At 41.6% G+C, this 13040-nt stretch overlaps 2 protein-coding genes across 7 annotated transcripts in view; one reads left to right on the top strand and one right to left on the bottom strand.

The window, feature by feature from the left end:
- PPP2R5A (protein phosphatase 2 regulatory subunit B'alpha) overlaps window positions 1-7041 on the top strand; it is a 59532-nt gene extending 52491 nt beyond the window's left edge. Inside the window, exons 9-13 of the mRNA XM_010949484.3 lie at window positions 2811-2861; window positions 3169-3288; window positions 3370-3497; window positions 4233-4334; window positions 5831-7041. Coding sequence (XP_010947786.1) covers window positions 2811-2861; window positions 3169-3288; window positions 3370-3497; window positions 4233-4334; window positions 5831-5963 — 534 coding nt within the window. The 3' untranslated portion in view covers window positions 5964-7041. The remainder of the gene's footprint in view (window positions 1-2810; window positions 2862-3168; window positions 3289-3369; window positions 3498-4232; window positions 4335-5830) is intronic.
- Window positions 7042-8770: 1729 nt separating this feature from the next.
- The window catches only part of PACC1 (proton activated chloride channel 1), a 41450-nt gene continuing 37180 nt past the window's right edge, over window positions 8771-13040 (bottom strand). For all 6 annotated transcript variants that reach the window (XM_010949489.3, XM_010949485.3, XM_010949488.3 and 3 more), the window contains 3 exons: window positions 12507-12651; window positions 10327-10434; window positions 8771-9719 (listed from right to left, as the gene is read on the bottom strand). In XM_010949489.3, the coding sequence (XP_010947791.1) occupies window positions 9558-9719; window positions 10327-10434; window positions 12507-12651 (415 nt within the window). In that variant the 3' untranslated portion in view covers window positions 8771-9557. The remainder of the gene's footprint in view (window positions 9720-10326; window positions 10435-12506; window positions 12652-13040) is intronic.

Raw genomic sequence — 13040 nt, 5'->3', positions numbered from 1 at the left:
CTATTCATCATTATGGCTTCTGGCCTTGATGTCATGCTAAGTAAAATCCTTCTACCCTTTGAGATTATAAAAATAATTCTCCAGTATCATATTCTAGTTATTTTATGGATTTAGTTTTCACATGTAAAAACTTTATTCCATCTATAATAGTTTCCTAGGGCTGCCATTACAAATTACTGCAAACTTGGTGGCTCAAAATAACAGAAATTTATTCTCTCACAGTTCTGAAGGCCAGAAGTCCAAAATCAAGGTGTCAGCAGGGCTGCACTCCTCCAGATGCTCTAGGGGAGATTCCGTTCCTTGCCTCTTCCAGTTTCTGGTGTCTCCAGGTGTTCTTGGCTTATGGCTGCATCGCTCCAGTCTCACATTGCTGCCTCTTCTTCTGCCTCTCTTCTGTGTTGTCTCTTATTAGGACATTTGTCATTGTTTTTAGGGCCTACCCAGATAATCCAGGATGAAGTCATCTCAAGATCCTTAATTATTATATCTATAAAGACTCATTTTCCAAATAAGTCACATTCATGGATTTCAGAGATGAGGACATGAACATATCTGAGGGTCACCATTCAACCCACTACTTCATTTGAAATTGAAACTTTTGTGTGACAAGGGTAAAGAACTGTATTAGTTTTCTAAAAAATTATCACAAAATTCAGTGGTTTAAAACAACAAACATTTATTATCTGTGAATCAGGAATCCAGGAATGACTTAGCTGGGTTCTCTGCCTTAGGGTCTCTCACAAGGCTGCAGCTGAGGTGGTGGCCAGGGCAGGGGTTGCATATAAAGGTTCAGATGAGGAAGGATCTGCTTCTGAGTTCACGTGGTTGTTGGTAGAATTCAGTTCCTCAGGTGCTGTCGGACTGCTCTTGCTAGCCTGCCCTTAGCTAGAGGCCATCCTCAATTCCTTGTTACTTGGGCTTCTCCAACACAGCAGCTTTGTTTTATGAAAGCTTGCAAGATGAGAAGGTTCTAGAGAGTCTGCTGGGAAGATGAAAGTCACAATCTTCTACAACTTTCTCATGGTAGTGACATTTTGTCCCTTTTGTCACATTCTGTTGGTTAGAAGCACGTCACTAGGCCAGTCCACACTTAAGGGTTGGGCTCGACTACACGGGAGTGGGAATTCAGGAAGTAAGGATCATAGATGATCATTTTAGGAGTCTGCCTAACAAGGAGCTACATTTTTTCTTTCTAACTGGTGAGCTACCAGTTCAAGTACCACCACCTAATTGACTAATTCAGCTGTTTCCCATGGAACTGAAATGCCACCTTTGTCATATATTAAACCTTATATATACTTGCATCTCTGTGAATACTCCTCTATGTCATGTATCTTTGCTAGTTTCCATACTAATACCTTATTGTTTTACTTACTGATATCTAGTGCAGGTTCCATTCCATTAATTCTCCCCCTCCTCTCCTTAAAATAATTCTTGGCGATTTGTATACATTTATGGATTTTAGAATAAATGTTTCTAGTTTCAGAAAATAATTCAATTGGTATTTGATTGAAATTATATTAAATATACAGATTAAGTGTAGGAGAAATATCTGTACAGTATTGAATCATCTCATCTACTTGTAATCTTTCATGATATTCAGGAAAGTTCTATAGTTTTCTTCAAATTTTATTCTCTATGCACATTAATTTTGTTATGAAAGGAATATTCTTATTTTTGTTATTGATACTTTGTTTTAGAGGATATTGATTTTTATATATTTATCTTTTATATAGCCACATAACTGAATTTTCACACTCATTTTATTATATTACTATTATTATATACTTAGACAAATAAGTATAATTCTGGTATTCCTTTCCAACATTATTCATCAAATCCTTTTTATCTTACTGGATGGGCTCCAGAACAATGTTCTTCCCAATTTTAATTTGGATGAGTATTCTTCATTACTGGACAAGACCAATAACTGTAAAATGACCTAAAAGGCTGTCAAAGATTTATTTCCACAAAAGCACCAGGCCCAGATGGTTGTACTACCTGTTTCCAAGAAACCATTACGTAAGTTGATTGCTGATGGTTTCTGATAAAAATTTAGTAAGCTAGAACTAAGAATTTATCAGAATATAGTCAACTAAGAAATCAAATAACTGTTTAGAATCTTTTGAGATGATCATATAATTTTCTTTTCCCCTTTTAACCTGCAACTATAATGAGTTGAACCACCACCTGGAATTTCTGGAATAGTTATTGGGTAACTAGGATTGTTCTGTTACTATTTAGTTTAATACAAATTTTTGCAACTATGTTTACTTAAAATTCATGATCCCTTGTTTTGTCATATTTGGGTTATCAAGACTGTGCCAGCCATGAAATAAATGGGAAGCTTTCTGGCTTTTTTCGTGTTTCATAGTGATTTAAATAATAGGAATTATCTGTTCCTTAATTTCCCCCTAAAATAACCTCCCTTCCCTCACCCCACCAAGTTATTATCTCATTTTCCTTTCTTAGTAGAAAGTAGCACTTACTATTATTACAACTATTTTATTTATAAGTTTAATTGGTAACTTATGTTGGTTGTCCTGCTTCATGAAAATCAGGGACCTCTTCTGTCTTGTTCATCAGTGTGTCCCTAGCATCTAGAACACCATCTGGTATAAAGGCATTCAGCAAATATTTGTTGAATTGGTAAAAGTCTAAAGCTGAGCAGAGTCAGAGATACACTTAGATGTTAAATAATATTGATCTACTTGAGAATGGGTATTGATATTATCATAGTTATTAAAAATGTCCTGGGATTAACCAGCTTCATTGCTTAATTCATGCTGGACTTTTTCCCTTTTTTGCAGGTGATCAGAGGATTGCTAAAATTTTGGCCAAAAACATGCAGTCAGAAAGAGGTGGGTTTTGTTTAACAAAAAGTTCATTTTATTGGAACTTTCTGAATCTCAGGTCTGTAAACCATGCCCCTAGGGGCCGGGTGTATTGTTAACTGCTACCAAGTGGGAGATGTTCCATGGGGATTAGAGACTTGGTAGAACAGCTGTACATTATAGTAAATTGCATATACCATCAAGATTTTTTTGTCCACTGTTTAATTTGTAGATTATAGTCTCATAATCTCACAAATTCTCATTTGTGTTTCCTATATTAACATCATATAATTTGTCATATAATGTTTCTTAAAAGAAAATTCTTTTAACCTAGGTGATGTTTTTAGGAGAAATTGAAGAAATCTTAGATGTCATTGAACCAACACAATTCAAAAAAATTGAGGAGCCCCTTTTTAAGCAAATATCCAAGTGTGTATCCAGTTCTCATTTTCAGGTATGATGATTTCAGCAAAGCCGTTTTTATTTTATACTATTCTTTTCTTTTAGTTTTCACATTTCTAAATGTCTTTTTTAGGTTGCAGAAAGGGCATTGTACTTCTGGAATAATGAATATATTCTTAGTTTGATTGAGGAGAATATTGATAAAATTCTGCCAATTATGTTTGGCAGTTTGTATAAAATCTCCAAAGAACACTGGAATCCGTAAGTGTCTTTTTTGTTGTTTGTGTTATTCTTGGGTGTTTAACCTTTTTGTCATTTGATCTCATAACTCATACAAATACTAGTTTCATTCTGTTATTCTGCACCTTATATACAGAGCTTTACGAAGTTGTAAATGTATGTGTCTGTATGTTCTTAATTTCAACTAGAATTGCAAATCTAGGGACTCTGTGTGACATCCTGCAGCGGTGTATGGTTAAACCCTGTGGGGAGACCAACCCAACATCTGCAGGGCATGCAGAGACAACTTTGTGCTGCCAGTATCCAGTCTCCCCTCCACAGAAGGCCAGCCCAGGGAGAGACTGCAGTGCTTAAGATCGTAGCAGTGATGCTGACTGCATCCGTTTTCTGTAAATTCTGTAACATCCTGTTTTCTTCTAAGTTATGATAATTGAATCTTTTTCAACTTCTTCTAATGCTCTTATACTTGGGGGTTTGTAACGGTAGACTCTAGAGCGGGCATGAAGCTAACCACATTTTTAGGATTTAATCTAAGCATGATACAGTGGAAAGGATTTGAGTTTTGGAACCATACCATCTCTACCACCACTGGCTGTGACCTTGAGCAAATTACTAAACCTCCTGAACTTCAGTTTATCATCTCCAAAATGGATTAAGTGAATCAGCCAGCATGTAGCTCGTTTCAGAGACGACAGTGTTACGTTTCCTGTCTGGTGGTAGCATCAGTAACACAGCACTGGCTTATTTTGATTTTAGGACCATTGTAGCACTGGTATACAATGTGCTGAAAACCCTCATGGAGATGAATGGCAAGCTTTTTGATGACCTTACTAGCTCATACAAAGCTGAGAGACAAAGGTATTTGACATTTTAAATTACAAAGTTACTTGTACATTTTAGATTAGTTGAAGGTGAGTCAGTCTAATAAGGTATCTTCTCTAAGTTAAAATAATGTTTAAGAAGTCAGTTACTTTAAGCATAGAATTTGAATGTCTCTAGTAAACACTTTAAAGTCATTTCTAGATAAGTTTCTCCTAGTGGTTAGATTATGATCTTAGACTGCAGCAGCCTGGTAGCATCTGCATTGTGAAATATAATTTATGCTGAATTTTAAATCCTATTTTACACAATTTTATTTCGTTTACATTTATGAGAATCGTTTCTGGCCACATGGGTTTCCATAGTGAGCTTATTCTCCAACTGTTCCTTGCACAATAATTTGATAGTTTTTAAACTGTACATTTTAGTATAGCTCCCTTTTCAGAAGAGGAAACTCACATAATGATATGCCTGTGGGCTTAGTGTTATTGATATTTTGTTCCTTGCAATAACGGATATTTATAATCTTCTAAAAATCACTTTCCTCTCACACATTTATTTCAAACTTAAGGTGGGCAGTAACTGTTGTATCTGATCCCGTTTACTTCTCATAAGTGTACTACCTATTCTGTTTGGAAAAGCTGATCTATTTTGACTAGAAGTGGCAAGTATAGAAAGGATAGGTCTTCTTCAAGGCCAGCCTGGTCCGTTAAAAACTAACTCAATGCATTATTTCTTTTAAACACCTTTCAGGCAGGAATAGAAATTAGGTACATAGTTTGAGCCCCAGGAAGCACTGGGAAGAAGGAAAAGATGACTAGGATCCTATATGTTACTTACATTTGAAAAATGCTTATTTCATGGGACTCAGAATAATCATATCTTACCACTTTTGTGCCCATAAGGCATACATAACTGCACAATGGTAGGCCCATTGGTTTTTTTCCCATGTTCATGTAGTCCTTCAGAATAGTTTAGTCCAAGTTATTCAGAAATGTTTTCCGTATTACTGAAATTAAGTATGCGAAACAACGTATTTTAAGTTTTGTTTTTTAGAGATTATTCAAACTTGAAAGTTTTCATTTGACATGTAAGAAACGAGATAGACACACTGGTTAGTAGCTAGGGATGTGGTGCTTCCACCTGGAAATGGGTCCAGACTGACCTAGGGGCCAGCCCTTCTGTCTGTCTGCAGAAGGGTGATCACGACCACTACAGCCACTGCAAGGAGTTTATATGAGAAAGTTAATGTGAAAGTACTCTGTCAGCCATACAGCACCAGTGGTACAGTAGCGGTGATAATACGTAGGAGAGAGAAAGCAAGTAGTAACTTGCAGTGGGTACAGGAGATGCGTGGACATAGGAGAGTGTCAGGGAGTAATTAGGTGCTCTAGGTAATTGACCTCAAATGCTTTAGTAGAGGGATTTAAGTGAAATGTGAGTGAACAGTGTATTCTCCTTAGCAAACTGCCAAACAACATGTTTCTTCAAGCTCTGAAATAAAAATTTCTAATTACAAGATGTTTGATTTACAGAGAGAAAAAGAAGGAATTGGAACGTGAAGAATTATGGAAAAAATTAGAGGAGCTAAAGCTAAAGAAAGCTCTAGAAAAGCAGAACAGTGCTTACAACATGCACAGTATTCTCAGCAATACAAATGATGAATAAAAAAAGCCTCCCACTTCTGCTGGATAGGTGGTTTTGTACACTTTCTTGAAATATGTAAAAATTATGAAACAAACCTCATCAGTATAATATAATTAAAAGGCCAATTTTTTTCTGGCAACTGTAAATGAAAAAAATATATGGACTAAACATAGCCCTGTGCTATATCGTGGCCACAGTATATTGTAGCTTTTGTCTAATCATTGATTTGTGTCACTTCTAAAGTTTCACAGAAATGAATTGAACTTTATCATCTGATACTGAGTGAAATAATTATGGGAGTGGTAAGAATTATGACTTGAATTCTTGTTTTGATTGTGTTGCACATAGATAGAGTAATCTGCTCTGTATATTTCCCCTTTTATAATGTGCTTTTCACATTGCTGCAGACCTTAGTTACATCCTAGGAAAAAGACTTTCCTAAAAATAAAACTAAGGTGTAATTCTTACCCTTCCCTTCACCTCTCCCAGACATATGATGGAGGGAATTCCCTGCCCTAAGCCTTCCTTCATTAGAGATATTACTCTACTCTGGAATTTGAGCAAAAACTTAAATCTCCAGGCTTTTTAAAGCACAAATTACAAGTAAAAGCTGGGAAAGTAAACCAGATTCTTTAGATTGACCCTCATGAATATCCCCCTTCACCTGCAACTCCCCAGAGTGATGAGCACAGATGAGTGGAGGCAGTGCAGTGAACACTTGGCCTCTCAGTTCATTCCTCCTCTTCCTCCCAAAGGCTGAAGGCAGGGCCTTTCCAGTCCTCACAGAGCACGCTGCCCTCTCCAGTCCCTCCTGACACAGGGATGCAGGCAGGCGTCGAGACCCACAGTGTGGTGATGAGGAGCGCTCCTTGTCACTGCCTGGCTTTATTTAAAGGAAGTGCAGTAGGCTTCTTCTGTAGGGCTCTGAAAAAGCTGCCTATAGAGAGGCCGTGTATGTTTTCACTTGGTGAGGTATTTCTCACATTTTGTTATCAGAGTACCATTCCAGTCTCTTACCTTGCAGTTGTGTGGAGAACTGTTTTGTAATGAAAGCTCTTCATTAGGGATTGAGCAGCATTTAATAAAGTCTATGTTTGTATTTTGCCTTATGTTTTTGCTTTTTTTCAGCACTAAGTTTAGGCATCCAGAAGAAGCCTGCCCCCTTTGTTCATACGTACGTACATACATGTATATACAGAAAAGTTTAAATAGAATATATTCCACAATTTGCCTTAAAGAAAAGGAAGATTGTGTGCCAGAGTGTTCCAGCTGTTAACCAAAGTCTATTTTATAGAATAGTCACATAAAATTCTAAGTTCTAGGATATGCTCCCATCTTCCTTCATGTCCCTTTATTATGTTCAGAGGGTGGATTTAACTTAACCTTAAATGTATGTACGTATGTACATAGTTTTAATTAAATAGACTCAGGAGGATAAATCTCAAAAGATCTGTAAGTAATAGCACGTTTTTGTGGGGGCAGGGAGACCGTGGCAGAGTTCAGAGTTGTTATACAGCTTTCAGGTACTGAGGTCTGCTTCTACTCTTTCATACTCATGAAAAACTCTAGCTTGGCTTCTACACACTATTCCGAGGTCACTGTAAGAGCAACTCCTTCTGCTCACTGTGGCCTCAGGAGAGACTCTCTTACAGTGCCTGGCTCACATTTTACACCATTTGCAAGTGGCCGCCTTACCTCGGCCACCCCCATCAGGTGTTCTTGCCAGATCTCCACAGCAGCCCCAGGCCGGCTGGGATTACTGACAGCTGGGGGCAGCGCACGTAGACGACAAGGGCAATCCGAACACAGAAAAGGCAAGCCCTGGCCTCCCCAGCAGTGAAGGTGGGGTCTAAATGTCTATTTTGTGGAAGATTTAGGCATATATTTATTTCACTGAAGAGCAGCCAGAGTGCATCTGGGCAGGCTGCAGCTAACAGTTGTGAAAGATGTTTTCTCTGAAGAACTAGAAATGCTCACTTCCTAATTAGCTACTTACGCTAAAGCACATTCAAGAGGTCTTTCAACTTTCTACAATACAGGAAGTAGTTTTAGTATGTTCACTGGAGTAAATTTTATTAGATATTTAATATTGAAGTGGTATGTCATCTTTAGAGATGCTTTAAAAACACACATACTTGTTTCTCAATACTGTTAATGTAAACTTTTATGCCTGGCTTTGCATTTGCCTTACAAGAAGATTTTACAGAGATAAGACTTAGGCTTAAGTTTGAATCTGCGTGCTTCTGTGGCATAGAAAATAGCAGGGAATAGCTCCTTACACAAGTTCACTTTTAGTAATTCAACTGAAAAAAAGTTTCTTGTTGCTAAATTAGACATGAGAGTAAAAATGCCCCACTCATACCATTTGAGTTTTTCTCTCTGAATTATCTAAAGTCAGGTTCCAAAATTCAAGAAATGCTACCAAGTCCTCTTAGGATGCAAAGGGCAAACAAATAATTTAAAACTCTGGAAATAATTTTCATAACCTTAAATCAGCCAGTGGCTACCATGTGAAAAATACCCAGATGGTACTCATCTGGGTCATAGGCTAGGCTGGAAGCTCTGAAGGTCTTCCTGGGTGCCCCTTTCTCAGATGGATGGGTTGGCAGGACAGGAAGGTTAACAAAGCTCATTCTTGGGGCTTCATCGTCGCTTCCTGACCACCCGCCACCCATCGCCTGCCCACCCTGCCCTCCCTGGGACGTAGTCATGACATACCTCAGGAGTCCAGGCCCGTCCATTTTGGGTGTCCAGGCTCACACTCCCTTTTATTTGGAGGTTCCAAAGTGAAAGCATACTGGTGCCTACTGAGCAGATATGCACACTGATTCCTTTTGTATGAATCTAACTTTTATTTACCTGTTAAATGAAATAGTCAGAATACACTGAGTAGGCACCTACTATGTACATACATCCTAGGGCTTTTGCATGCTAATCACCCCACACTCATACCTGTATCAACACATACTCTAGCCAGACATGTAGGCGGCTAGTCAGTCCACGAGAAATCTAATTAACTAGTCTCTGGTAGCTTTAAAAAAAAAAGTCTCATTTCATATTTAAAGAACAAAAGAGCATGTCAGAGGCTAGCAGATGGCACCGGAGACACGAGGGGCTTGCCTTCCTTGTGCACAGTGCACCCGTTTCACAGCGTTACCTCCACGTCTGGAGCGTCAGCACGGGGCAGGGCAGGGGGTGAACATCACATTCTCTTCTGTCCATTTTAAAAACCTCAAGAGAAAAACCTAAGGTGAGGGTCTTAATTATCCTGTCAGACCTTAACTATACACCAAACCAAGTAAGAAGAAAGGCTTCTTCCACAAACCTTCAGAAGACTTGATGTATGTCTAATTCCATCTTCCACAAACCCTATTCATGTCATATGTCTTAAAACATTCATTAATAATTTAAATACTTAAATAACGTTTAGGTTATCCATTGGATCTGTTCCAACAGTCTCTTTTGGGGCCAGGTTAGAAGCTGCAATGTCACAGGCCAGTCTCCCAGCAAGGCCCATTTCTTCAAGTGAGGACAGGATTGCTGGCAGCCGGGTTTACCAAAATGGAAGCGATGAGGACTTCCATTAATTCAGTTTGATGAACAACACAGCCGACTTCAGCTTATGTGGTTTGTTGCCTGACCTCTTTTTTTAAGGTATCTCTTCCTAATCTTGATCATCCATTTCACACTCAGTTTGGCAAACTCTGCGGCTTTAAATAATGCCAAGAAAGCTCCACAGAGAAGAGCGATTGTGTTCCAAGGATTGGCGGTGATGATCTTGTAAAACAGAAACAAACAGAACTTTACCAGTTGGCTTCAATTTTGATTCCTAGCATTATTATCAGAGCCCCCTCCACACACAAAAATATTATTGCGGGTGACAAGAAAAACAACTGGGTTCTAAAACAGCCATAATTCTATACTTTGTCCATAGCTCAGTTTGAGGAGAAAAATACTAATCCCTCCCTAGAATAAAGTGATCCTGAAAGAAGAAAATTATTTTTTCCAAAAAGCTCTGCACAAATAAGATATTCAGTAGTGAGCTTTAAATTTTTGGCCTCATCCACAAGGTGACCTTGCTTTGAGACAAATTTCCCCCCAACTATACGCCCAGTCCACATGGCCTGTTCCTCCTGTTTTCTTCCCATCTCAGTTACTCACACCTCCCTCCCATCTGGCCCAGTGACTCACCTCGTGGACTCCCGCCTCCAGGCTGGCCCCTCTGATTTCCGCTGCCTGTGACACTTTCCTCCCACCTAGAGTTCCCAACCCGTCTAGGCCCCTCACCTTTCTCTGACCACTAAGCCAAAACCCTCTCGACTTCAGCAGAGATTTATCCTACAAACTCCTTTGGCAGTTCTTCGGAGTCTTAGGTGATACTCACGTCTTGAACCTTCTGGATAAAAGGGTCTTTCCATTCAAAGACCACAAAGAACAACTGAGCACTTTTTTCAGCCGCTGGCCTCTGGTCAATGTAGTTAACCACGCTGGTCTAGGCAGAGAGGAGAGAAAGCAGTGTTACCACTTCTGGGTCCTTCCCTGACCTGGGCCATGCGGAAAGAGGGGGCAGTTAGGGAATCTGAGACCCTGGCTCTCCTCACACCACTTTTTGGAGGAAGAGAGCCAGAAATCTCTACACAACATCCTGAGACTGGTCCCAGGGCCAAGGCCTTACCATGGTTTCCATGGCTCTTTGAGGAAATGGATGTGACCTGGTGTGTACTACAGGTGTTTTGGATTGTCACCGAAATCTGCCATGATTAAACCATTTCAGAGTACTGTGTACGACTCACAGATAAAAGCCATAAAAACCCCAAATTTGAAAATACTTGACCTCAATTACTGAGTATGTCAACCCTTCTAGTCTGCAGGGACAAAGCACAGCCTCACAGATCTACCCAGCCCAGCACTCCCTGTAAACAGCAGGCGTGCTTGGTGAGACCTGTTACCGGTTACTACAGAGGCTGCGAGTAGACGGGTTCCAGAGGCGGGGCTGGGCCGTCACCTGGTCTGAGCCTCCACTTTGCACTCATAAAACGGGACAAAACGCCCACCTCACTGAGATGCTATGAAGCTCCAATGAAACAACACATAGGAAAGAATTTTAAACTTTAAAACACAATATAAAAGCATTTAAAATTTTGTTCAGAAATTTTCACATCCCCCACCAAAGGACTCCCAATGTGGACAGTGATGAAAGGCACACAGAACATTCTGCAGGATACAGGCTCCTGGAGGTGCGGCCCCCCGGTCTCAGATCATGGCTGGAGCGACCAGGAAAGCCCGGGGGTACTGGGGAGACCTGCCTGTACGGTGCACGCATCGAGTCTCCTTCCTCAGCTGATCTGGGGACCAGATGAGAAAGAACCTGGGAGTTTTCAGAGAAGAGTGTGGAGTAAAAATCCAGGAGAAGACAGTTATTTTACAAAATAGGAATATTTTAAGAATCTATTGCCAGGGGGTTGTCACTGCCTAATGCAAGAAAAGAGCCTGCCTCCTTGAAGAAAAGTGGCTTCAAGCCTTTCCCGAAGGCCTCCAATCTGGAATGGTCAGGAGCCATAGCATGGGAAGGGGTAGACCTGGAAGAGTGCATGGCTTCCGGCAGACGACAGCACCGCCGGATGGAGTGAATCCTTCTACTCAGTCCCTTCCTAATACTGCCCCTCAGAGTCCAGCCCAAACGGAACACCTCAAAAAAGGAGCAGAGGCTGCGAGAACAGAGCTATGTCCTCGCCACCTCTGCAGGCTCCCAGCCACCAACCCACGGGGATGGTCTGGCTCTGGGTGTGGATGCCGGGAAGAAGGCAGAGCCACTGCCCCACAGGCAGGGGTGTGGCCTGGCTTTTGGTGGTGAATGACCATGAGCCCTGCTGAGGCCACAAAATGTCCTATCCCTCCATCCCCACCACCATGCCTTTTCCCAAGGTCTTGTCCATCTCTTGCCGGGATCACAGCTGGAAACTCCCAGCGTGTCTCCTAGCTCCAGGCCACTGGGCTGAAAGCTTTCTAATCGCACTTCCCCACCAATAAAAAATTTTGAGCATGTACCCAACACGTAACTGTCTTGCAAGTGATGCAACTTACTATTATTGTTCTAATGTTACATGCATTTTAAAAATAGTAAAAGGATGAAATTTAAAAATTAATCAAAAGAAAACTACTATTTTCTTCTTGCATCCCAATGGATCACCACACACCCAGCACTTAGAGGCTACTGTATCTACTCTCTTCCCTGTAAATAATCAAATTTCTATGCAGCCACCAGCCTCTCAGGGCACCAGGGGTGCAGAGGTAAGAACCCAGGCTCTGGTGTCAGACACAGCAGGTCGAGGTACCCACTCTGTGAAACACTCCACCTGTGTGCTCTGTGAGGGCTGTTGTGATGGAGGCAAAGGGCACTGCCCAGAGAAGAACCCGACTCCCTGGCAGGGGTTCCCCTTTCATCTTGGTGAAGGTAGACCCGCCCTGAAGACCCTGTGCAAGGTTGCCCCCTCTGTGAGCTTCCCTGCAGCCGGACTCAGGGTGGAGTCAGTGGCAGAGGGAAGGGAGCCCAGCACCACCTACCTCCTGCCGGAACTCCACCGCCTCCCGCCCATCCTCCTCCTTGGTCTTCACCAGGGACATCTTGACCCAGGTGCGAAAGCCCCCCGAGAACTTCCAGCTGGAATAGGCACTCTCGCAGGCCTGCATGAAGCCTACCCTGTCTGGGCTTGGAGGACAGAGAAGAAAGGTCCAAAATAATCAGGCAAGATTTGAACGTGCCAGACTCAAACTCCAGCCCCTACTTCAAGCCAGTTTCTCTGCTGGTACCACCAGGATGCTGCCCACTCCCCACGTCCTCAGTTCTGCTTTTTGGCTTCCAAATGGAGAGGGAGCTGCTGGAGAGGAAGCTGTCACTTAAGGCAGGAGCACGGAGAGAAGCCCTCCTCCCTCCCACCCTGTCCTCCCCACCCCCTGCTCCCAGAGAAGCCGGCACTGAGGGCTGCAGATGTGCCCACAGTACGGTGCCCCACCCCACCCCAAATCCTCAGAGAACTCCAGCCTTCAGTGGCCCAAGGTGCCCTCACTGCCCTCTGGAAGGCCCGGGGAGGGGAAGAG

This window comes from Camelus bactrianus, chromosome 23, assembly GCF_048773025.1.
Source record: "Camelus bactrianus isolate YW-2024 breed Bactrian camel chromosome 23, ASM4877302v1, whole genome shotgun sequence".
Lineage (NCBI taxonomy): Eukaryota > Metazoa > Chordata > Mammalia > Artiodactyla > Camelidae > Camelus > Camelus bactrianus.
The sequence above is the reverse complement of the archived record's forward strand: the minus strand, read 5'-3'. Positions and strand labels throughout refer to the sequence as shown.